Raw genomic sequence first — 25709 nt, forward strand, 5'->3', positions numbered from 1 at the left:
TCCTTGTGTGCATCCAGAGGATTGGTTTGAAAAAGCAGATCCTGAAATAAGTGGACTATGGATGATAATGATGCATTCTTCATTCTGTCCAATGGAAGAAACTAGATCAACAACACTAAAAAGTATTTTGTTTATTTCTCCCACTGTCATTTATTTGACATTGAATGAAAACAGATAATAAATTTGAGATATATTTCCATATTCTTCTCTCTCAAAGTATAGTTAGTTTGCTATGCTTTCTGACCATATTTATACCATTTATACAGTTTTTCAAAGTGGGTATTGTCCCATACTTTATCATGTACTCTTCTTCAATCTTCTTTCACTTTGCAGTGTTATTTCTTAGATTAGTATTATATACTTTGATCTCACAACTGGACAATTCCAGCAGTGTCTTTCAGTTTGCTGTGCTGTCTATCAAAGTAACTTCTAAGGATAAGCCAATATAGGCCCGTCTATGCCTAGAATTCCATAGCTGGCCTGACTGTTGCTGAAAATTCTTGAAGTCCAGATATACAGTAGAAGCTACCCAGGTTGGGGAAAAGAGCAATAGAGCAGTCTTCAGGACAAAGCTGTAGCAAGAAGACTTGACCAAAAATGCTGCAACACTATTCCCCTTGTAAGTTATTAACAGTATTCTGGCTTGAAAGGAAAAATAACAAACTGCCTAATCACCCTGAAGCAATTCTTACTTGTTGAGGATAATCAAGTCAGAAGGAAGTTACAGTTCATAGGTTTCATCTACCATTTAGAAGGCAGACTGCAGTAGCCTCAAGAGATTGGCAACTATACCTACTGTGGTCTTAATAATAGATCTCTACTAATTTACTAAATAAGTAATAGGTCAATAAAGTAAACGATGTAAGCTACATAACATGTAATTTTATTATAAAACCTGTTTCTAGTATCCTGAAAACCAGAACTGGATTGTGTGAAAGCCTAAATTCAGTAAAGGCAGAAAAGTTGCTGAAATCTGCAGAAAAAGCAAATATTATTCTGACTTCCTGTCTTTTTTATTAGCAGCTGACCTATTTATAGGTCAATCAAGAAATGCACAGTGTGATAGTAATTCAGGAACTGGAATATACTAATCATTAATGGAAGCTTGGAAAAAATGTATTAAGATCAAATCAGTTACCGTATGTCTTTTTTTACAGACTGTGTCATAGAATGAGTGTAAGTCAGTACAGTTCTTTTACTGGCCTTCATTTTTCCTTATTTTGCAACTTTTTAAAATATAACCTTCTAAGAACATGAACTGGGGGAGGGGAGTAAGTAAAAATGAAACCAATTTGTACGGTAGTCCTTATCTGGTGTCATTCGAGTGTATTAAACTGCAATCATAGCCCAATGCATTTGGAAGGCATCAGATTGGGATAGGTTGCTATAATTGAGTTGCCGTCATGATAAGAGACATTGTAAGTATTCGTATCTTTTCTCAGGAAAATTATGAAGCTAAGCAGATTCTCCTTGATAGGAAAATGTTCATATAACACATTGACTGTACGCTTAAAATATTGATTTGCTGAAATAGAATCCAGCAATGAGCATCTTTTACTGTACGGCTTAGACTACTACAGGAGTTGCTTCTTAGTGCTTTTGTTACCTCAAAGGTTGCCCATTCTGTGATTTCTTGAGAAGTATTTGCTGATTTCCAGATCCATTAAATAAATTGTGGATAAGTTAAGTAATTCAGAAAAGTATATGATGAGAAGCGCAAACATCATATAGCTAATGATGCAGTGAAAATTTAAACCCATGTTTGTCTCTGTAACAATGGCTTCACTTGCATGTTACAATAAGCACTAATTTCAATGAATTTTGGTTTACAGTGAATGAGCCAGTATCCTAATGCATGCTGCTCAATTGCTATCACTTGGCTCTTTTAGGCAATAAGTAGCTTAACAGACTGCGGAAGTCTCCATACTTTGTTTATGATGCCATCTGAATAGGTAGAAGTTGGATCCAAAGCCAAAATCTTCAGTAGTTTCTAACTTTGGTGGACAAATAAGATTCTCGGTTTGGCCAGATATTTAACTTAGATTACAGACTGGATTATAGCACCATATGATTAGACTGCATTTATGGAAGGAGTGGGACACACAGAAGAACTATATAAATATCTGATATGAAAAGATGTACTACAAGTATAAAAAATCAGTCTGTTAGAGGTACAGGATAGTCCTCATTTGGCAACCACAATTAGGACCAGCAACTCCTTTGCTAAGCAGAGTGGTTGCTAAGTGGGAAATCATTTGACTGCAACTCAAAACTGACAAGACTAATCAGTTTCACATCTTCTCTTTTGTTTTGCCTTCTAACCACTCCCTCACCTTTTTGAATCCTCATCTCAGTGCTGGGGTAATTAACAAGAAGGGAATTAATGTTTGTATTTACAGTACATTCATTGGACAGGAAGGGATTACAGGAGAGCAAGCAGGCACACAATGGGGAATACACATGGAAAGGAACGCAGTGGCGCTGGCAGCCGTGAGCGTGCTCTGCAAACAGCCCAGTTTATTCCCCATTGTGTGCCTGCTTGCTCTCCTGTAATCCCTTCCTGTCCAATCTTTCCACTCTGTAAGAGGGGGAGGAAGGAACAGGTCAGGCCAGGAGACATTGCCTACCGAAATTGCTTGTTTTTTTTCCTTTCCCCCCTTTGAAATGAAATGAAATGCTTTCCTGGTTTCAGTATCTCCAGATGAGCAGTACAATCCATGGAAGACAAACATCAAATTCACTGTCAATAATACACTAAGAGAAAAATGATACAATATGTTCTCCTCCTGATATATTACCCCAGTGATTATTTCTAAAATGGATAATATATATTCAGAAAAATTTTGAAAATGTAAAAATCAAGTTGGAATGTTTTGTCATATCTGGTGGCAGTGTCATAAAGCTGTTTTTCTATCAACTGCAGGATGAGCCAAGTTATAAATACTTTGCTACCAGTTATTTTTCTGTTAAGTATTACTAAACTTTATATATATCTACAAAATAGATTTTGCTGTCCTTATATATAATTGCTGCCAGGATACTTTATACTTTTTACTGGAAATCACATTTCATTCTGTAAATAGTTTGCTGCCATATCTGAGATTAGGGTTCTCTTAAAAATAAGGGTTCTAAGCTCTTTAACTCTGGTTTATTTTCAGTAGATAGATCTTTCAGCTAATTTAAAATTTGATTTTAATAATAATTAAATATAACAGTTTTGAAACTGCTGAAGTATTAAGCTATCACAAAACTATCTTTATAATTGTTTTAATCCAAGTGGCTATATAAGGATAAATGTGAGACGCTTCTTCCAGTGGAATAGGTTCTACATTTGTTTTAGTTTTATCTTACATTAGCCTGCAAACTTTTCCATATAATATCTGTATTTTGCAATTTCTCTGTGTCTTTTTTCCCCTTTTCTTTTTAAAATAAATACATTTTTAAAAGAATGTCAGTTTGAACCACATAATAACAATCTCAGTTGTTTTATCTACTGCTGGCAGGAGCAGCTGAATGATTGCAGTTTGGGCAATGTGTTCCAATATGTTTTGCCTTACATATTAGATTGTCCTATGTGACACACCCCTCCGTATGACTCTTTATACAGAATATAATTTACTTTTTTTTTTTACTTTTTAGGATTAGGGAAAGAGATAACAATGGATCCTATGCTCTTTGTTTGCTTAATGAAGGCAAGGTAGCACATTATCGCATTGATAAAGACAAGAAAGGAAAACTTTCAATCCCAGATGGAAAGAAATTTGATACTTTATGCCAGGTTTGTTGAATGCTATTCACTTAACTATCTATTAAACTTGCATGCAACAGAGAGAGAGAGAGAGAGAGATTGGTGTAAGTGTCTATAGTTTTTAACAATGCTATAATTATTTTCATAGTTACACTGAATCCTTATGTGTGTGTATGTACAGTATGTCCTTGTGTGTATAAAATATGTCCTGTTAAATATTGATTAAATTAACCTATCCAATTAGGGTAACCGGGCAATTTTTGTGGCGGAGCAGATTGGGAAAGGTGTTTGTTTACCGATCTAAATGAAAATAGCCATAACAAATAAATTTAAGATTCCTTTTCAGAATATATGTGTTCACCTTTAAATGTTTTCTGTGTCTTGAGGGAGTTTTAATTATAAAATGTCTCAAAAGGGAGATTGTCTTGGAAAATCGTAGTCTTAGAAAGGAGGCAGAGAATTGCAGTAACCAACAAAATTAACTTTTAAAGTATGAGACTTTCATAATATTTTATATGTAATTGTGTTAGTTGTATGGCATAGAGAATTGAATTCTATGACTGGGTTTGTGGCTTATTCAACAAGCCACGATTTAAAAAAGCCATAGCATTGTGATATGTGTGAACCATTTCATACTTAAGCTTTGCCAAGTTATTTTCTTAAGTGCACATACCACATTGCAAAAAAAGTGCACATCTAATAGCATGAATAGCTGTGAGCTGTATCTATTAATTCAGTATGATATTGGGAAAAGTCTATGTGCTTCCCATTCACCCTTTAGACAAAGGGTGCAGCAAAGTGTACTTCCATACATCTTAACAATAAAGGTGCAAAAAAAGACAAACAGGAGACTAGTGCATTTGCCATTACCTCTTTTATTTAATAAACTGCATTCTGGCTTTAGTCCCCCTTATTCTTAAATGTTGTGGTATAAGGGCTATCTATTGATTTAGAGGGCACTGGCAGCTTTGTTGTAATATTGTCTCAGGTAGAAAGCTATTAAGTAAGGCAGTTCCATTGGAACAAACAAGTACAACTAAGAGGAGTCTGAGTTTGGTCAGTCTTGGGAGCTGTGGGGATATAAATATTTATAATAAACTCTTGTTCTAGATTATAGTTATATTGCTTTATATGTAAGTATCAAAATACATGGTTGCTTAGGGAGACAGAGATTTTATAAGTGATATAAACTTAGAAGGTATGTCACCGTGCCAAAACAATTCTATTATTCACAATAGTTTCATAGCCATCTTGGGGGAAAAGGGCAAATAACAGAAGTGTATCACAAGACATATGCCTTGTCACCTCCAGAGTAGATTACTGTAATGTGCTCTACATGGGGCTGCCCTTGAAGAGTATCCAAACGCTTCACCTGGTGCGGAGTGGCTGTGCAGACAGTTATGTTTGTTACACCACTGCCATCTGTGAGCTGCATTTGCTGCTGATCTGCTTCTGAGTGCAAATCAATGTCCTGGTTTTGACCTTTAAAGCCCTACATGGCATGGGACCAGGTTATTTGAGGGACCATCTCTTCCCGGTTACATCTACCAGCAGGAGGGGTATGTTGCGGGTCCTGTCTCCTAAAGAGTTTCATCTGATGGGACCTAGATGATGTGCCTTTTCTGCTGTGGCTCCCACCCTCTGGAATATCATCCCCCCTGAGGTGAGGTTAGCCCCATCCCTGTTAGCTGTTCAGAAGGCCCTGAAAATGTTCTTCCAGCAACCTTGGGGATCCCGTGGGAAGCCCTGTGCGATGGCTGTACTGTGTTTAGATGGATGTTCTTCTCCCGCACTTGTCAGGAATATAGAGCGAAGAACCATGCTGAGATCAGAAGATTTAGCTCTAGTGTTTATTGTTCTACTCTATATTACAAAATCCTGCTAAACTGAAAAGGAACTAGTAAACCCTACCAGAAAAGCCCAGAAAGCTAAGGCGGTTCTTTTCTGGACCACTTAATTGGGAGGCAAAGAGATTCAGTGCTGCACATGAGCTTTTCCCCCTGGAGAGCCCCCCCAACTCTTCACCAGCAATGTCCATAACAGCACTCTTGCTTTTATTTATTTTTATTTTTGAAGTGTTTTAATGGTTGTGACATTATTTTAATTGTTGGTTGTACATTGCCCAGAGTCAAGTTCAGTAAGATGGGCAGCCACATAAATTTGTTAAAATAAATAAATATATTGTGCATTGTGACATCACAACACAAACCATGGTAACTTACATACTTGTGCCCAACATCAGGAAGCAAGTGTGAAAAGCCAGGATTTGTATTGTGACATCACGACGGACTGTTTATCAGTTTTGCATTATCGTAGTTTGTACTGAATTCCTGTGAATAGTTTTAGAAATGACATGAACTATTAATTTTATTGCATTTTGGCTGTGTGAAAAAGAGAATCCTTAATATGGATTTCTCAAATTTTATGTATGACTTTTAATGTCATTCTTATACTGGTAAAATCAGAAATATTAAAATCTCTCACACCAGCTATATAACATTGTAGAGCTAAATCCTTCTAGTTTGTATACTAAAACTTTACTCATATTTCTTGTTGGTGGAAGAGGAGAGTTGGAAAGAAAGAGGCAGTTACTTCCAATTCTCTCTTCAGTTCTTCATGCCACCCAAAAAGTTGGATGCCTCTGTCAGATTGGAATAATTTCTATCAGTAGAAAAAGTCCTTCAATTCAAGGGACAAAGAAAACTACAACTCTTTGTTCTATTGCCCTTCCCCACAAAGCTGTACTTTATGCTAAGCCTCTTTTTAGTTTAGGTTTACATATGGTTTAGGTTTACTGAAAGATCATTTAATAGCTCAGTTGGTATTCTTTCTACTTATTTTCTTCAATGCCGTCCCTTCCACCCAAAACCAGATCTTATTAAATTGAGCAACAAGGTCTGGACTTTGATTTCTTACTGTCATAGATTCTGCTTTACAAAACTCTAGGAAGGGCCTTGCTCACTACAAAATTACCCTTCTTTATTCACCAATTAGAAGATCCTTATGTCAGCAGCAGCGTTCTCTCTCTCTCTCCTTCTTTCTCTCTCTTTCCATTCATTGACTCTTTAGATAGATCATGTGGCTAAAAGGATGGGCCATAAAGGTTGTGCTACTGTTCTTTCTGCAAAAAATTGGGTTAAAGGAGGGGTGAGAGTGTTCACAAGCCCAGTCTTTAATTTCTCTAGCCATATAGGCTTAATACCTGCAGAAGTCTACTTGAGTCAATGGCTAGTAAGAAAGAGGAGCTTAAAATAGTATCCGTAGCCCAGGAAAGATATTTCAGTTTTATTGTGAGAGTTAAATCTCACATACTTCAGAGGAAAACAATCTAATATCACATCTAACCATTATCAAAACAAAAGACAGGTGGAAATTGGACTTCCTGCCCCAAGAAGGGGCCAAGTAGCCCATTAAAATGGGTGGACAATATAAATACAAAAAGTTTGAATATTTATTCTATAAATGGCTGCAATCACACAATTATTTCATGATAGCTTTCTAACTTCAGTAAAACTAATTATCAAAAGTTCTCACATTCTTATTAAATTACCAAGTTGTTTCCAGTCCTGCTTGCTCATTGAAACCTGATATTTATGTACAGTATGAAGCAGAAATTATTAACCAAACTTTTAGCTGTGGGCTGGTGTAATGAATGCCTATTCTAAAACACTCTCAGACTCATGAGCAGGAATGCAAAGATATCTGATTTATTAAAGAATAGTATGCAGGATCACGAAGAAAGCTGAGAATGATGAAAGCGCGCCAAATGCAAACTAAAAACCCTCGGTGCAAATGAAATCCCTCCCCACATAGAATCTTCCCACACTCACAATCCCAGGTGCTCCTAACGGCTTCTGATGGTCTGCAGGAAAAGTCCTTGAACAGGGCACATAACCCAAACACATTCCATTGAAATGAACATAGATACAGAGCTTGGTACAAGGTTTCACAGCAGCTCCCTCCTAAACAGAAACGCACGTCAGCGCCATGGCATGTGAAACGTTACCATGTACAGTGCACATTGAAACAGTGAACATGACAGCTGGAACTAAAAATTTAATAGCTTGTTCATGCATTTATCTCTGCTACCTTCTGCTTAATTACCCCTATTTTATTTCATCTACATGAAAGCTAGTGGAACATTATTCCTACAAAGCAGATGGACTTCTAAGAATAATCACAGACCCAATTCCAGATCCAGATTTTCAGTCAAGAAATAGTAAGTGGCTTATATTTTTAAAATGTGGAATCCATACACTGTGTGCATTACTAACATCTGATTCTGTCAAGATGGATCAAATTCCTAGTAATGAAATTAAAAGTACCTAGCAATGGCATTACACGCATGATTAATTTAATTTCTCTGAAAGGCAGTTGCTTAAAACAAGATAATGGTCTAATGGTTAAGGCTAGAAACCAGGAGACTGAGAGTTCTAGTCCTGCCTTAGGCATGAAAGCAGGCTAGGCGACCTTGGGCCAGTCACTCTCTCCAAGCCCAACTCACCTCACAGGGTTGTTGTTGGGAAGATAGGAGGAGGAAGGAGCTTTAGGTATGTTCGCCACCTTGAGTTATTTATAAAAATAATAAAGGCAGGATAGAAAAATAAAATTAAATAAATAAATATCTGTTGCATTGGTGGAAGAGACATAATTTCTTTCCATTTGGAGTGGTGAGTTATAGTGTGGTGTGTGTGTGTGATCCATTCTATATCCAAAATGAAATTGGATCAGATATGAGTTGCATATACTTGTAAATGAGGACTGTGCAAACATTTGAAAGAGCCCTTTGCATAGCACATTGGCACAGATGAAGTGTAACTCCCATAAATATTGACATTAATGTAGCCTCTAGATAACTTGGCTTCTTTCAAGTTGTAGGTACATGTCACTAAGACCAAACTTCCACTGGGAGTGCTGATAAAGCGAAATGCTCATGCCTTCATGAGCATGCAAAACAACCTTTTTTTTTTACTTATAATAAGTCAAAAATGTGTTATTTTTGATGTGTTATTTTACACATCAGGAAAACCTGACATGATAAGATCTCTATCCTTCATCTGGGGCCAATTTTAGGGAGGGTTATTAAATTTTGCTCCCAATTTGATTATTTTCGGATGATGAGCTAGTAATGAGGCTCTCATTTTCAGCCTGTTGAAAAACCTTCCAATAGATTGCAAAGGTACAGGATTCCTCTTGAGCAGCAGATAAAAGTTTATATTAGTGTATCTCAACACCTTCTACTTTAAGACATGTGGACTCCAACTCCCAGAATTCACACATCTTAGTGTTTCTCAACCTCGGCAACTTTGATTTATATATAACCTTTTCTACTCCAGAGAAGTCTGTTCCAGGACCAGTTCACATGTGCTCATTTGTTCACAGTCTCTTTTTCTCTTTTATTGGGAACTGGATTTATTTTTGCATGGAGATAAAATTTCCACCTGTCTTTCCTCCTCGACACTACTCTGAATAAAAGTCACAATGATATTTTTATAGTAACTGATATGTCTTTTTACCTTAGGTACATTTGATTTTGGCCAATCCCCAACACTTCCTAAACCTCGCAGCTCCAAGGTAAGAAAATGTACTGGTGAAAAACAGTAATATTTTAAATAATTTTATGAAGTCTTGCCATATTTAAGTGTTTCACTTTGGAATGGTTTAGATATTTATACTTGCTGAATAGTATGTTAAAATAAGTTTCATAAACAGGTTGCAAATTGCATTTTTACGTATTTTCATTGGATAGGACTATGTTTTGCTCTCCCTTTAAATGGTATATAAAATTAATTTGTTAAAAGGCAACTATAGCACTAGTGATTAGTGAGTATTTTATCTACCATATATAGGGTTGACCTGATATAGATAAAATAGAATATATTACTTATTGGAATATTTCAAATTTTGAAACACCAATTCTTTATTGAGAATAACTAATGAAAATAAGTAGCTTTGGATTTATTTATTTGCTCTGTAATCCATATACATATGGGATTTGAATGCATTTCAAAGCAGAAGATATAATAGGAGAACAAGATGAAAGAAGATAATGGGGGCTATATTTAAAAGGAATAGGTGACAATGTTACAGAGATTCATATAAGATATTTGAAGAAGAGAGAAATTAATAAGCACAATCAAATAAGACTTTTAGTCTCAAGCATTGAACACTACTGGAAATTCTTGTCCTGGTTTGTAAGACTGGATTTTATCCTTTCTATTCACATTAGTGCTAGAACAAGCATGTAAATGACTTAAACTTTAAAAGTGATTATTTTAAGCTTGTTTGTGTCCTAGTTCAAATAATTCTACTGCTTATCTTAGACACAATCTATTAATTGTGCTAAGTCATAATGTGACTGGTTGATAAATCTAATCATTATGCCTTATAAATTATGGTTTATGGCTTAGTATGACATGTGAATCTAACCAATTATGCTTAATCTGGAAACATGTTTAAATAAACTAGGCCTTACTGGTATATATAAAATTTGTCTATAGATGGCTGTTTGAAATAGATCTGTGAAGCAGTTTCCCAAATACCTGTGCCAGGAAGAGAGCAAACAAAAAATAGCCAGTTCCTTCAGGAATATATAATATATCATAAATGCCTCATGGAAGAATCTCCAAAAGTTTGGATTCAAAGCAGCTGTTTACATGTCCATTTCCATAGGTGAACGAGGCCAAAGTATAAACCTGTTCTTAAACAAGGATGGTGCATGTTATTAAAAAATTAAATTCCAATTCCAATATTCCAGTATATGTAAAACAAATTGAACCATTGAAAAAGAAGAAAGAAATTTGCGCCTACCCAGTAGAACTTCTTGGCATCTCCCATATTGTTGCTAAAGACATAGCCATAAAAGTGTATTTCTCAGTTATGACCTTTAAAACAAGCAACCTAGCAAGCTGATTAGAAAGCCAAAAGTTCTAATTAAAAATGCAACCACTGTCATGAAATCCAGAATTAGTTCTACTTATAATAGACCCATTGTAATCAATAAGTCTGCAGATGAATAATTTAAGACCTATTGATTTTAATGGATCTCTTTTGAAATAAGACAAAGTGTGAATTCAGCCAGAGTTTGATTGAAGCAAGCATCCATTTAGCTTTAAAAACCAGAGACTGCAATGTACTGCACAGAATATGCTATTCTTAGAACAGACCTATTGTAAAAGACTGAAAACAATAGGTATGGTTTTTATATTTTCTTCATACATTTATTTATCCTTTTGATATCCTTTATGATTTCTAGACTTGGTCAACAGGTGGAATTATCACCAGAATCAAATCATATACTTTCCCAAAGCCAGGAAGCAAAAAGGTGCAATTAAACACAGTTTTGTTAATGTTTAAATGTGTGGAAGGACTTATCTTCACTTCGCTGACTTACAAATCTTTTTCATAGTTTACTCTGTCTCTTGTTGCTAATCCTCTGTGCACATTTGGCAACTTTCTTCAGCTTTTACTTTTTAATTTATAGAATTAATCCATGGCTATTCTATAATTGGGCTTGCATTTTATTTCTTTCAAAATACAATAATGATATTTGTTTTACTAATTAAGTTGATTAGAAAGAAGGTAAATAAGTATATTAGAAACAGATCCAATTTCTGAAACATCAGGCAGCCCAAGTTGACCGGCCTCTCATTGTGACACATTGTCCCCCTGTAAGAAGTAGTTTAGGTTGCCTGGAGTGAGTGTGCAGGCTCAGTGCAGGGCCTAATATCCTTCCTCCCCACCCACCCACCCTTGAAGAAGTCCAAGAAGAGAGCAAAGAGGAGATTGGCTGGGTTGCTGGGGTGGTCCTCAGGAGGAGAAAGAGACAGTTGCAGGAAAGGCCCTTGAAGAAGTGCTCAATCCTAAACTAGCAATTGGCACAGGCTGCCCCCATATCCCAGTGCAGCAGGAGCAAGTGAAACTTCCCTCAGTGTCACTTGTGACTCCTGCTAGGATGTCATGGCCCAGAGTTTATGAACCCCTTGCCTGCATAATTCAAAGCATTAGACTAATTTCTACTACTTACCTCTCACACTATAATAACTGTACTAGTGATACTGAGTGTTTTTGATTGCCACCTTGTAATCTCTTTCAAAGTCTTCCAGCTGCTTAGCCCTGTGCAAATTCCTATATAATATAAAGAAAATTGGTGCATGGGCTTCATTGTGTTCTGAAGGCTCTTCTAATAGAGAAGTATTAGAACAATTTTATTAGAACATTAACTAAGTTGTTAAGTCTGAAACAAACTATTTCGAGAAATGAGTTTATCATCCTTTTAAGTGTTTTACATAAAAATCTGTAAAGGAGATGCCTAATTTACAAAACAGATTTACAGGTGCTTGTTTCTTTTCCCATCACATGGGTCATACTCACCTCTTCATAACTAAATAGGGAAAACATGTTTAGTCTGCCTCTCTCCTTCACGCTAGTTCTGATAAAGTCTCATACAAACAAATGTCATATGTAAAAGTAATTCTCAGATAATATAAATTCATTTAGTGCTGTCAATTTCAACACGCTCAGTTCCTCATTGCTAAAGAGCGAATCAGGTGCTTTGGAGAAGACAGGAAGATTAAGTGATCAGTGACCTTTCCTACAATATCTCTATTTTTCTCTGCTTCATTCAAAATAGGGCTGTTACATCTTCCTAGCAGATATACAGTAGGTACTTACATACTATATTGGGAAATTCATAGGTATCTCTTAATTACTACAGATTCCCTTTAAAAGATTCAGTACCGGTAACAATTAGTTTGTTTTTCTGTGGCATACATAACAAATAAAAACCATTTATAAGTGATTTAGTAGCAGCAGGTTTTATGTTAAAAACATTTGTAACTGACTTCCATTTTTCCCATGAAAAATGGTATTCAGGATTCCAAATTGCCATCATAAAGGCAGCTCTAAAGATATATTATTATAAATATTTATGAAGTAAATCATTTTATTTAAAAATAAACATACTTAGGCTACTAGTCGTCTTTTTGGAACAAAGATACTCAAATTGTTTTGCAGCCTAACTCTCCTTGTAGCTTGGCTTTTTTTTAATCAAATTTATCTCAAACATTACATGTTCTTAGGATATCAGCTTTTGTGCAAATTCTACAATTTAGTTGGAAGCATGTTAAAATTGAATTTACAGATAAAGCAACAAAAATAATTGAATGTGTTAGCAAGATGCTTTTGTTGCTTCAATATGATGGATGGATGGATGGATGGATGGATGGATGGATATAGAATTCCCGCAAAATATTTTATTCTGTATGTTATCTGTTTATTCTATTATTCTATTCATTCTGTATCTTAGGCATAGTTCTGATTCAAACACACATTTGCCTGAAAAAAACATTGTCCAAAAAAGAGATGAAAGATACACAAAATAATTTTATGTTCACCATAAATATGTATCTGTTGCATCATTTGTTTATCCTGGTACATGCATTTTCATCGGTTTTTTATTTTTCCAAGCAAGCTAAATATCTTAATAAGCCTTCTGTTTTTATTCACTTTTACTAAAAGAAGCATAGGTCTGGAAAAGCAATAGGAGATATTTAGAGAGAGCTTCATCCCACTGACTAATTTCGCCTATGTTATCCACATTAGTTTCAAATAATGCTAGACCAGCAGATCACATTTATTTTCCCAGTTACTGTTTCCAAGTCCATGCACTTTTGAAGAATGGTTTATACAATGAAAAGTAGGAGTGAAAATATAAATTGTATTAGAAGAAAAACACTGACCAGTTCTTGTTTCAGTGGATGCAGTATTCTGAAATAAGATCTACAGTTGTGTAATTGAAATACAAAAGAGTTATTTAATTCCTTTAGGAAATTATTTAAAATATTTGCAGAAATCTTTATGCTTTTGTGTCATAAATCTTATTTTACTGCCAAATATATGCAGCAAATAACTTACCTAAGATTTAGGTAAGCTTTGCTCCCTTCCTTATTCCTTAACCCCGCTTCCATCTTTTTTTTTTTGGCTTAATGTTTGTCATGTAATTTTCTTCTTAACTTTGTCCCTCTCTTCACCCCCAGAGGCACTAAAATAAAAATCTGTTTGTGTCATAGCTATCTTTCTCTGTTCCTGGCCAGAAAGATGATTCTGCACTACTTGCAATGATTAACAGTTATGTGCCCTCATGGGCAAAACGAGGTATGTAATAACATTGTTTCATTTCTGGTAATGTCTAAAATATAGGCAGTTAAGAAAGTGTCTCTAGCTATTCACAAGTCAAAATGCTTTTTTATTTCACTACAAACAAGTGAAATCACTTGTTCAGGTCTTGCATGACTTCTCACTATGTGATTTTCCCCAGCTTTCAAAAAAAGTTGGCCTAAGATTTCAACACATTGATTTAGCTACATTGGTCCTTTGTAGAACTATGGACCAGACTCCTCCAACTCTTCTCTAACCTGGTGCCCTCAAAATTTGCTGGACTTCAGTTTGTTTGTTTATCCAGATGGCCATCCATCTATCCAATAACTCTGGGCAGCAACCCAGATAAAAGCAAAGAATTCCATTAAACCCCAAAACCAAATAAAACTGTATTGAGAGTCAGTAAAACCACAAAACCACTAGTCGCATAGACCCATGCCAGAGCTCCAAAGCTGATGTCCCCACCCCAATGCTTGGGGAAAGAACTAGGTCTTCACGGCATTCCAAAAGGGCAGTAAAGTGGGGACTGTTGTAGCCAGCACAGCTAGCCAATTGGATCATCTGTTCCTTACTGTTTGCTGACTGGTAAAAAAGCTTCCTTACATTTTGTATCTAACGTTTGCCTTCTCAGTAGAACCTAGTTGGGACTCTAGCCTCAATAAACGTTCCAAATAAATTTCTATGGCCATACTCTCCTTTCTTTTACTACATCAAAGAAAGATACTAGCTCTTTAACTTGGTATCTGAGGAAAAGGACTTTCTGTCTTTTGCCTATCTTTCTTTCCATTTCAAAAAAATTGTGACATTGGTTGGGAACCATATCCAAGGCTCTTGTGGTTGATCTTTAAATAATGTTCACGCATGAACATCTTTTTTTTCTTTTGAATTAAATAGTTTTTATGTAGAAATAAAGTCAGCAACATGGGAATAGAAAGACTGAGTAATTGGGATAATTCATAATGTATTTTCAGAAAATTTATTTCAGAAATCCTTTGCCTATTTATAAGAAAATAGATTAGTCCAGAGTTGATGTCCTGCTACTTTGAGTGTTTCCCATGAAAATACATTTTATTTCTTTTCTAAGCATTAATTTCGTTTGATTTCACAAACTTTGAATAATCCAGAAAATGTTTCTATACATGTGATTCAAAAGCAAATGAGAACCATATGATATGCATAAAATAGCACAGTAATAAAGCCATTTTAGTTCACTCCTGAAGTTCAAACTAAAATGTAATCTCCCCATGATTATTTGAAAAGATGTTCCTCATTTTGAGCTAATATTTAGTAGTTAACTAAATCAGTAAAGACATTTTCAGGTTACAAAGGAATATTGTAATAAAGTAAGTTTTGCTGTTCATTTAACAGGTGAACAGAGAGAACCTTTGCCTATGGATACAGAAGTTTATGAAAGTCCATATGCAGACCCAGAAGAAGTAAAAGCTAAAAATGTCACCCTTGACCGAAATTTACTGACTTTGGAGGAAAAGGAACTTGGTTCTGGTAATTTTGGTACAGTAAAAAAAGGCACTTACGAAATGAAAAAGTAAGCTATTGATCCCCTTCTTTATTCTTTTAGTATGCTTTTTGTCATTTACTTTGATACTGCTATTAATTATTAGAAAACTTATATGAGACCCTTTATCTAACATAGACTTAAAAATGAAGTAGATTCAGTCAAATGAATATTGTTCATTTGCTATAACCTTCCAAGTGATTTGGTAATTTAATGTGAATATAGAGTTGCTCACATAAAACAATAGTAGCAATAATTTAACCATTAAGTAGATTAACTCTTAAGTCCCAGATCCTTGCATTGGATTGCAGTTGAATAACTTGTTAGCTCAAAACGAAGGACACTGGCAGTTTTATTCTCTCTGAGCTCAATCAGAAGTCCCATTAAGCTCAGTAATTGCTTACAGAATTTCAGCCTGAATCTTCCTTATAGATATGGATATAATTGTATCCTTAAAATGCAGTTTTGTATATGTTTACCCAGAAATTCAGTTGATTTAGCCTAGAAAGAGTGTTTTGGATTACAGCCTAGCAGTTTGTTAGAAGACTTTCATATCAGTATCCTTCTTATTTGAATTTATAATTTGTTCATATGGAAAATTAGCATTCTTCCTTTGATTTTAATCTGGTGCTTTAGCAGTAGACTATATAATTAACAAACATTTTTTCTAGATATCTTTGCCTTTTCTGTTAGGAAAAAAAATGGTTTGTGTGCAACACTTTTATTTTATTATTTGTATTTATTTTTTTATTTTCATAACAAAACAATATTTAATCTTAAAAAAAGGGAATTTAAAAAAATTAAAAGTACAAACTAAAAAGGAAAAGAAAAAAGAAAGAAAAATCTATCTTATATGTTATACTTATCAACAGTCACTGCTTTACCGATGAATTCGCTACTTAATACGAACAATACAAGATATTAGTGTAAGATAACACAGAATTTCTGCCATAGTAACACATATTGCTGCATCATTTGATCAGTAGAAAATAATCTGTTTTGCATTTTTCAAAACAGATAGATCACACAATTCCAACAACCATTCCTTGACATCTGAAATAATGTAACTTTTCCAATTTCTTAATATAATTCTTTTTGCCACCCTCACCTGCCCCCCCCCCCATGTTTGATACTACCACAATTTCTGATAAACAGTCAAATTCCAAAGCTTTGGTATAAAATTAAACATTACTTTAACATATTTAACATTTAAAGATGTCCTCATAAATCTATTAATATACAATACACTATCCCAAAAAGATACTAAATGATCACATTACCATATCACATGGGTCAGTGGTCATGATAAGGTCTTTACCATATTATATGGGTCAATATGGGTCAAATATCATATCATATATGGGTCAAAAATACCATTGGGCCAAGATTTTATCAGCCACCTCTTGGTGGAATGAAAATATAATAGACTATTATCTCTTATGGACTAAGTTGGACAGTTATTATCTATTTCCTTTGCAATCATGGCAAGTGCTTGAAACAACTTATAGCAGAAAAGATGTTTTATTTCCAGGAGTACAAGTGGTGAGAAACCTTTGAGCCATATTGAGACGTAAACTGAGTTTTGATAATGAGACTCATGAATATTTAACTCTGGAAAAATTCTACTTTGAAAATTGGTGGTAAATCTCTTAATTGGAAAGTTTTGGTGGAAGCTGGGATCATGATTTTAAATCAACTACAATGTAATGATTATTTTAAGGATTTTTCCCAACTTCAAATTGAATTTGGTCTTCCCAATTCGTGACAGTGGAGGTATCTTCAGCTTAAGCATTTCTGACAGATCAATATGAACCAGATGCTTTGGCTGCCTCAAAGGCACCTAAGTTGCTTTCTTGCTTGATGGAATCTATTACAGAAATAAAACCTATAACATATCTCTATCAACAGCTCAAGAATATTTTTAAAGTGGATATTTCTGGGATATTTCAAACATGGACTAAAGAACTGGAATTTCTGGTAAAGCCACAGCAATGGCTTCAGATCCTCAAAAATATTAAAATTGTATCTACAGATTTGAGATTCAGGTTGATTCTGTAAGGAAAATGTTAGCAGAGCAAAGCAAGTGAATTACTGCTGGCCAGCAAACTTTATTTTAGGACAGAGTAGGCCACCTCAGCCCATATGTGAAGCCCCAGCATCCCATGTCCAGCCGTCAGAGCCTACCCTTCTCTGGAGCTTAACATAATTAAGTTTCCTGGGATTCCTGTTACAGAGGAAAGAAAACTGTGGCTGTGAAAATTCTCAAAAATGAAAGTAATGATCCAGATATAAAACATGAACTCCTAAGAGAAGCAAATGTAATGCAACAACTTGATAACCCATATATTGTCCGAATGATTGGAATATGTGAAGCTGAATCTTGGATGTTGGTAATGGAAATGGCTGAGCTTGGCCCCTTGAATAAATATCTTCTCAAACATGGGTAAGTTGACAGCTTATTACAAGTTTTGACCAGTAATAAATAAAACTAATGGAATCTAAATTGATCATTAAAATGCCCTCTGCTCATTGGAAAGTGCAGGTTATATGAAAACAATACAAAGTAATGTAATATCCAAGGGATTTCTGATATTGGTGTTTCTTTGGATACTTCAAAAGCAAATATTTTTGTAATACTGACATTTTCAAAATTATTAATACATGATTATTTTTAAAGCATAATTCACTTGAAGGCATACCTACAACTTTCTGGCTTACTACTGAATTTCAATAAAAGTGAATTTTGTTGAATGCAAATATATATGACTAGGCTGTGTTCATAGTAAAAGATGGTATTCTGACCTGCCATCCCTGCTTACATGAATGCATGGTATTTGGCTACCATATTGCTGGATTTACTATTCCACAAGTATATTTCCAGAGCATGGAAGTCACTGCAATATAGAAAAGTCACAAATGCAAATGATTGGGTCTATTTAGGTGAGTCTTTGTATTGGTTTCTGTAAATTTGCTTCTCAACAGATCTTTATCAGCCTAAGTCAAGCTTTTCAGGGGCACATTACAGAAAGTTGCTAGGATCAGGACAGAGAAATCAGAAAAGATAAGAAAATATTAATTTTATTTTAATTTAAATGTGATTTAAAAGATTAATTCAACTAATATGTTTATTGACAATTATCACTTTCTGTCACATTATAATTATGTCACATTAAAATTTACAATTCAGTGACAACTTCCGAAGGGCTCTGAGGCTGTACAAGACTTGGAGGAAAGAACTCTACCCCTGTTCTAGACTACTTGGATGCTACATGGATATAATTAAAATTTAACAATATTGTATGAAAAAGAATGAATGCATAAGGAATATGTTCTCTAAGTAATTGAAGTTGGAATATTTATTGGATGTATAATTAGTACCTGCTCTCTACTGGGTGGGAGTGGGTAATGATGAATGTAAAAAATATATGTAGGTTTCTAAAAGTCAGGTTTGATTTTGCAGAGATGTCACAGAAAAGAATCTAATAGAGCTGGTTCATCAAGTTTCCATGGGAATGAAATATTTGGAAGAAAATAATTTTGTGCACAGAGATTTAGCTGCAAGAAATGTGCTTCTGGTTACACAACATTATGCCAAAATCAGTGACTTTGGACTTTCAAAAGCTCTTGGCTCTAATGATTATTACAGGGTAATGTTTCACTCTTTAACATGTTTTAAGATTTTATTACCAAATATCACTGTGCATTGTGATGTCACTGGAATTCAGCTTCCGCTCAACATTATGTCTTGTATAAATTCATTGGGAGAAAAGACACTGAGTAGAACACTTCTTCCTATAGTTAAGCTTTTTGAAGCATTATGATGTTATGATTTATTTATTAAATGTATATGACTTGTTCAGTAAAACATTTTATCAGGACATCACAAAAGCCACTGCAAAGCATCATTTAAAATATATCAACTATCACTTATGTATGCTGAGTGAGTCAAGGAGCTAGAATTCACAGGAAGAATTCTAGTATTATTTCCAATTAATGGCATCAATTTCTTTATAGTTAGGGGTGGAATCCTCATGAGCCAAATGCTTCCTATGAAATCCTCATTCACTAATGGTCCTCATCCTAGAAATGTCAGAGAGGGAGTGATTCTTCCCACTCTTTGCATGGAGAAAGATATTCATGAATGACAAAGTGAAGACCAATAGCATCTGCCATCTGCTCAGAGAAACATATAGTATTATTATAGTATTTTTATTTGATGTGTGCTTATATCTAACAGCAGAATAAGCAAACAATAGAGCATATATGTTTTTTTTTATCTGTTCAATCGTGTCCAATTCTCAGAGACTGCCTGGACAAGTCCCTGCAGTTTTCTTGGCAAGGTTTTTCAGAAATGGGTTGCCCTTGCCTCCTTCCTTGGGCTGAGAGAAAGTGACTGGCCCAAGGTCACCCAGCTGGCTTTGTGCCTAAGTCAGGATTGGAACTCATGGTCTTCTGGTTTCTAGCCTGATGCCTTAATCACTACACCAAACTGGCTTTCTCTATATATGTACAGTATAGTATATCACAATATACTGTAGTATAAAACACACATACATGTGTGTGTATAAACATAAAGAATTTTATTGTAAACCGCCCAGAGTCCCCCTTGTGGGGGAGAAGGGCGATGATAGAAATTTGAAAAATAAAGAAACACTAATCCCAACACTACTATAATTTAAACCAATATTGGGTACCACAATTGACAAAAGTGTTTTAAGGACCTTTTCAAACTTCAGGAGATCAGACTCCAAACATAGTTAGAGGGAGAGTTGATTGCAAAGAGTAGGGCCATCAATTATAAAAAAACAAAAGTTACAGTCTTTGGGCAGAAGTCCCCTAGACATAAATGGAAGGTGGTTGAAGAGTGGGCACCTGTCCTTCAATCAAGTAACTTCTAGCCACTAACTTGGCCTCTTATTTACAGTGAGAGAGATTGCTGTCCCACTACTGTGCCCCTCAAATTAAGACAACAACAGCTACTGAAATGGTGGCATAGTATTGATGGTCATCAAATTAATCCAGCATTACATCTCCTCAAAATGAAGTTAGCCTTTTTTTTTCTTTACGAAGCTAAGTTTTGGAATTTTTGTTCATCATACAATCTTGATTTTTTTTTCAAAATAAATTCTTAAGAACTGTTTTGGGAGTCCCTAAAGGCACCCCTATATCTTTCCTCTGTGCAGAGAATGACATCCAACCTATTAAAACAAACATCATGGTCAGATCCTTTTAGTACCAGAACACTGTAAATTTCCTTTCAGTTTCCTGGTTACCTAAATTTCACCCATTAGAGCAAATAAAATATATTCCAACAACATATCCTTACTGGTTCAAAACACTAAGGGGCCTCATCTACACTTGTGGACTCAGCATATTTCTTTGCATCTCAGAACAACTTGATAGCTCTGTGGACTTTTAAGAACAGGATATTTGATATCTTTGCATAAGTTGATTTAAGTTTAGTGATTATTAACGAAGTTGCTTTTTGATATGTGATGCTAAAAACTAAAATAAATACAAGCAATGTCTGAAATATACTGTATTTATTCAACTTGCATAACTGCCCAACTCACAACGGGGGGAGGGGCGCTATTATATTATTGTCCCTTCCCTCCAGTCAACATTAGTAAGATTAGAGATGCAACGATCAGCATGGGGTGTATGTGATAGTCATTGCCTAAAACTTTGAAACTCCCAATGAGTCTACCCCTGTAAGAAAACAGTTTAAAGGTTGTTCCTACTGTCTGCTATATTGCCCAACTTCCTTGCCTGCCCATACCAAATAATTAGAACCTCTTCTAAAAAAGGAAAATATTCTGGCCAGATTCCCATAAGATTGAAATTTTACTGAACACACAGAAGATGTGGAGATTGGCAAGTTTTGCTTGAACAGCAACTGAACATTATAAAAATTTCCTCTATAGTGTAATTAAATGAAGATGATTCTGTTCTTATAACAATTTTGCTAATGACTATTAACCTGATTTTATATAATTTAGAATTTTCTTTATTAATTATAGTTTACTGTTTTATTGTGCACTTAATAGATGTATTTTATGTTAAAACCCATGTTTTCTGATTCTTTTATAGGTTGTGGTTAATAGATATAATACACCAATGTATTATTTTGTTTTCTTTAATTATGGGTGTCATTACAGGCAGAACATCATGGCAAATGGCCAGTTAAATGGTATGCCCCAGAATGCATGAACTTCTTCAAATTTTCTAGTAAGAGTGATGTTTGGAGTTTTGGTGTGTTAATGTGGGAGACATTTTCCTATGGGCAAAAGCCATATAAGGTAAATAAACTTTATTTGCTATCATTAAAATTTCCTTTCTTAATTCCAAATCATAGATTTAAAAATAAACCAAGATGGAGATGCTATGCAAATGTCTTACAGCGCTTCTTTGAGAGAAAAGTATTTCAGAAATTGTGATATTCTTATTTCAATTAGGGCCCAAATTGTCTTGGTTTTCTGTGTCACTCTGTTGTAGGGTATGAAAGGAAGTGAGGTTGCTCAGATGATTGAAAGGGGAGAACGAATGGAATCTCCACCGGGCTGCCCATCTGAAATCTATGGATTAATGAAATTGTGTTGGACATATAAGTGAGTATTCTCATATCAATTGTATTTTGCTGTTGTTTACTGAACTGACTGCTTCATTTTTTTATTCCACTTTTTGTTGTTGTTTAATTATGTTAAATTAAGTTGAAAAGATGAATTACCATGCTTTAGTTTTTCATGCTTCAGCTTATGCTTCAGGATATTCCTCACCCAATTCAAAAGTGAGGAGAAGTTCTGAAGCATTAGAAGCTTGACATGTTGTCTAAATCTGGGATGAACTATGGTTAATCTTAATTACAACACATGAAAAACTAAAGCATGGTAATTCATCTTTTCAACTTAATTTAACATAATTAAACAACAACAAAAAGTGGAATAAAAAAAAGGTGTTGCATCTAAACCACATACAGGGACTTTCTGCACCACCTCAGTATGGAATCCTTCAGTGAATGAGAAGCATATCCTATATTATTGCAGTAGAAAGCTTAGAAGTCTTTTTCTTATATGTATATAAGAAAAATAGCAACTGAACTTTTATTCCCATTAGCTTCTGGAGCAAAGATAATTTCATTATAGTTATTAAGGAGGAGAAGACATATTTGGAATTGTAAACGCAGTTGTGGATGAACTCACAAAATATCACGAAGCTTTCCAATTCAGGAAATGACCACAAGGGCATGCCCATTTATCATAAAGCAAAATGGCAAGGTAACTTCCAGACACTCTACCTAGCCACTAGGATGTTTTCTACTACTCTAGTTTTCTTCTATCATTTTTCTGCACAGCTGGATAAACCCCATTTTTACATTGTTACATGTGTCACAATGTAAAAAAACGTACTTTGATCTCTTGTTTGTGACCACCATCTGACTTTTTTGACCCATTCCCTGCTTTCAACCCCCTCCATGCAGACACTCCTGGTCAGGACCTGTCTGATAGTATTGGTAAGTAAGAAGATGAAAGAAAAATACAGATCATGACTTTGCCTAGATTTGTGATCCCTTCCAGTGCTTCCAAAATGTCATTTCACAGTGCAGTATTTTGCCGGGTCCTTCTTCCTAATACTGCTGGGAAACAGCTATTAAGTTATCTGATAAAAGTAGCAGTTACACAATATGTTATTCTGAGGCAAAAGAAAGTGTTAGTAAATGTTGTTATTAAAGAGATAATATATTGACTGGAAATCGTTAGACAAATAACAAAAAGTCTGCTTGGCTACAAAAATACTTGCCTTTTTTCTTCCAGTGCTGATAATCGGCCATCATTTTTTACTGTTGAATTAAAGCTACGTAACTACTACTATGACATTGCTCAGTAAGAATATTGTGGACTTACAGTGAAGACATCCCAGAAAACTGATACAAAAATTTTACTTTTCAAATAAGTTGCCGAGTACCAAAATGCACTCCAGAAGAATCGTTGTGAAAATACAGTTGCTGTAGAATTGCCTTGCTATTTTTAAAAGCTTGCTGGTATCTAAAGTAATATTTTCAGAGTGAACTACTTTGATGTTCAAGAGTTTAGCATTAATTATACATTCCTAGTCTATTAAAAAATGGATTTTGTTAGAGATTTGAAACAGTTTAGGTTGCCCCCTGATACTTCTCTTGCTGTTGGAATGTACCACCTATTGTGATATCAAAAGAACATTTGTATTTTCATCATTGCTACCGCTAAGAGAATTTGATACTCTCACTTTTGAAAACTCAGAGGAGAGATTGGTTTTAATTTAGAAATGAGCTGAGAAAGTTAGAAATAACAGATCATAGCTTTGAAACATATGGTATATATGTGCAAAACAAGAGCCATATCCCCATTTCTGCCAGATGTTCCCCCTTGGTATTTATTGTTTGGAAAAAATATAAACATCTGTAAACAAAATTGGCAAGTTATTTCATACAATCACAACAGATACCTATTGTTATTTTAATATTTAAGGTTGCATTTACTAAAGAATAAAAGTAAAAAATATAGATGAATTAGCATCAGCACTTAACCTCAGTCTGTTGTATCTAATAATCAAAACAGTGGTGGGCTCTGGGAACCTTATTTATTTAGGTTTATTCTATATTAAAACCTTAATTTGTTAGGTGACATTAAATCGGGCTTGTCTGCTGGGGTACTGCTCAATATCTCAATTTGTCTCCAAAAATAATCCATAACTCTTCCAGTGACAATTATGTAAAATTTTGTACATCTTGTCCATCTACCTTAACCACTGTCTACCCTTTCTTCTACTTCTCCAGTGTTGACAAGCAAAGTCATATTTTTAAATCTATGATCAGCTCACATTACATTTTCAAAGTTTGCAAATTTCAGCTTACTAATTATTGCCTCAGTTAATTACCTTTATTTGGCTCAGGATTGAATAATTATTTTTGCATGATATTCTTACTGTCTCCGGGTCCATAATTTGAAGTTGCTTCTCTCATTCTTTCTCAGTGTCCATATATGTTATTGGAAACACCATTGCTTTAACTATTCCGATCATTGTGGTCATCAAATACCCTCCTCCAAAATATCCTTTGAGGGCTTTTCCCCACTTGCATCTAACCATAATACAAACATACTCTAGCAACTTCTTTATGCTGCTATGTTCCCATGTTGTTGTCTTCATCTTGTCCCCAGCCCACTGATGAGACAGGCTTAAGTTGTCCTTATCCATTATTAAAGCAGTGTTTTCACTGTTACAGTTCAGGAACCCTTAGTCTTTCCAAAGTGTGAAAAATACACTTCATGGACTATTCTGTCAGCAGCACAGTCAGGTGACTTCTATTGTGTAGGATCAGCTTCAAGTTAGTGCAATCACACACTTTCCCCTCAGTTCCCAGGCATGTCACCATTCTTTTTTCTTAACCTCTGGCAGAAAGCACTGGGCACAGCTGCTCCAGACCCAGCAATTTCATCAAAAACAAGTTGTGAGGACTTTCCAGATGCAGGATAGGGATTGGCAATGGGACAACACATTTTATGCCAGTATAGTTTTCTGCTGACTCAAACATAGGTAGCCACTTTAACTAGGCAGTAGGGAAGGGCCCTCTTCGTCACTGCATTTATCCCCAGGATTAATGTCTTCTTTACTCTTTGTTAGATAACCTTGAGTCCAAAAAGATAACACTTGCCGTCTTCACTGCAAATGTAAGCCTATAATATTAATTGTAGATGACTAGATAACCTTCCATGGCTGATGTCCAAGACATTTTGATGAGAAGTATCTGCAAGCAACCAAGAATTTGTCAGCTTAAGCATGGGGAGACTAAGTGTTACTGAGCTGATTCATACAATAAGAGTTTCTAATATTGCATCTACTGTGCAAAAGTACTTTTCTGTGTGCTTTTTGTATTTTCTGTAATAAAGGGCTATCAGAAGAAGTACTTCAATGTTCATGCCTTAGCACTACTAAAGCATCTGAATTTGGGTTTCTTGATGATACTGTTTCTACTAAACAGCCTTCTTGCATTATTCTCAGAATAAAGTCAGGTATTCGGACAGTAGGGCATATCCAACTATGCATGTTTCCCCTGTTAGCTTAACATCTGCCAGTGAAATACATTCTCCTTCCTCATTCTATCCAAATATGCTGCAAAAGATTGCAGACACTTGTGAGTATCAGTTGCGTATTACAAGGAGCACAAATGCAAACCCTGTTGCATGTGATGCAGAATAAAAGTGTAACTTTAAATGTCCCCTATTATCTTATTTGCTTTGTAACTCTCTTACA

General features: G+C 35.0%; 1 protein-coding gene across 2 annotated transcripts in view; it reads left to right on the plus strand.

The window, feature by feature from the left end:
• The window catches only part of SYK (spleen associated tyrosine kinase), a 46148-nt gene extending 20788 nt beyond the window's left edge, over nucleotides 1-25360 (plus strand). Inside the window, exons 4-14 of one of the 2 annotated variants that reach the window (XM_063295248.1) lie at nucleotides 3640-3778; nucleotides 7880-7967; nucleotides 9270-9322; nucleotides 11004-11072; nucleotides 13819-13903; nucleotides 15275-15452; nucleotides 17656-17865; nucleotides 18883-19069; nucleotides 21581-21721; nucleotides 21918-22030; nucleotides 23234-25360. In XM_063295248.1, the coding sequence (XP_063151318.1) occupies nucleotides 3640-3778; nucleotides 7880-7967; nucleotides 9270-9322; nucleotides 11004-11072; nucleotides 13819-13903; nucleotides 15275-15452; nucleotides 17656-17865; nucleotides 18883-19069; nucleotides 21581-21721; nucleotides 21918-22030; nucleotides 23234-23306 (1336 nt within the window). In that variant the 3' untranslated portion in view covers nucleotides 23307-25360. The remainder of the gene's footprint in view (nucleotides 1-3639; nucleotides 3779-7879; nucleotides 7968-9269; nucleotides 9323-11003; nucleotides 11073-13818; nucleotides 13904-15274; nucleotides 15453-17655; nucleotides 17866-18882; nucleotides 19070-21580; nucleotides 21722-21917; nucleotides 22031-23233) is intronic. The other variant, XM_063295249.1, reaches the window with a different exon arrangement.
• The last annotated feature ends 349 nt before the right edge of the window (nucleotides 25361-25709 follow it).

This window comes from Candoia aspera, chromosome 2 (assembly GCF_035149785.1).
Source record: "Candoia aspera isolate rCanAsp1 chromosome 2, rCanAsp1.hap2, whole genome shotgun sequence".
Taxonomy (NCBI): Eukaryota; Metazoa; Chordata; class Lepidosauria; order Squamata; family Boidae; genus Candoia; species Candoia aspera.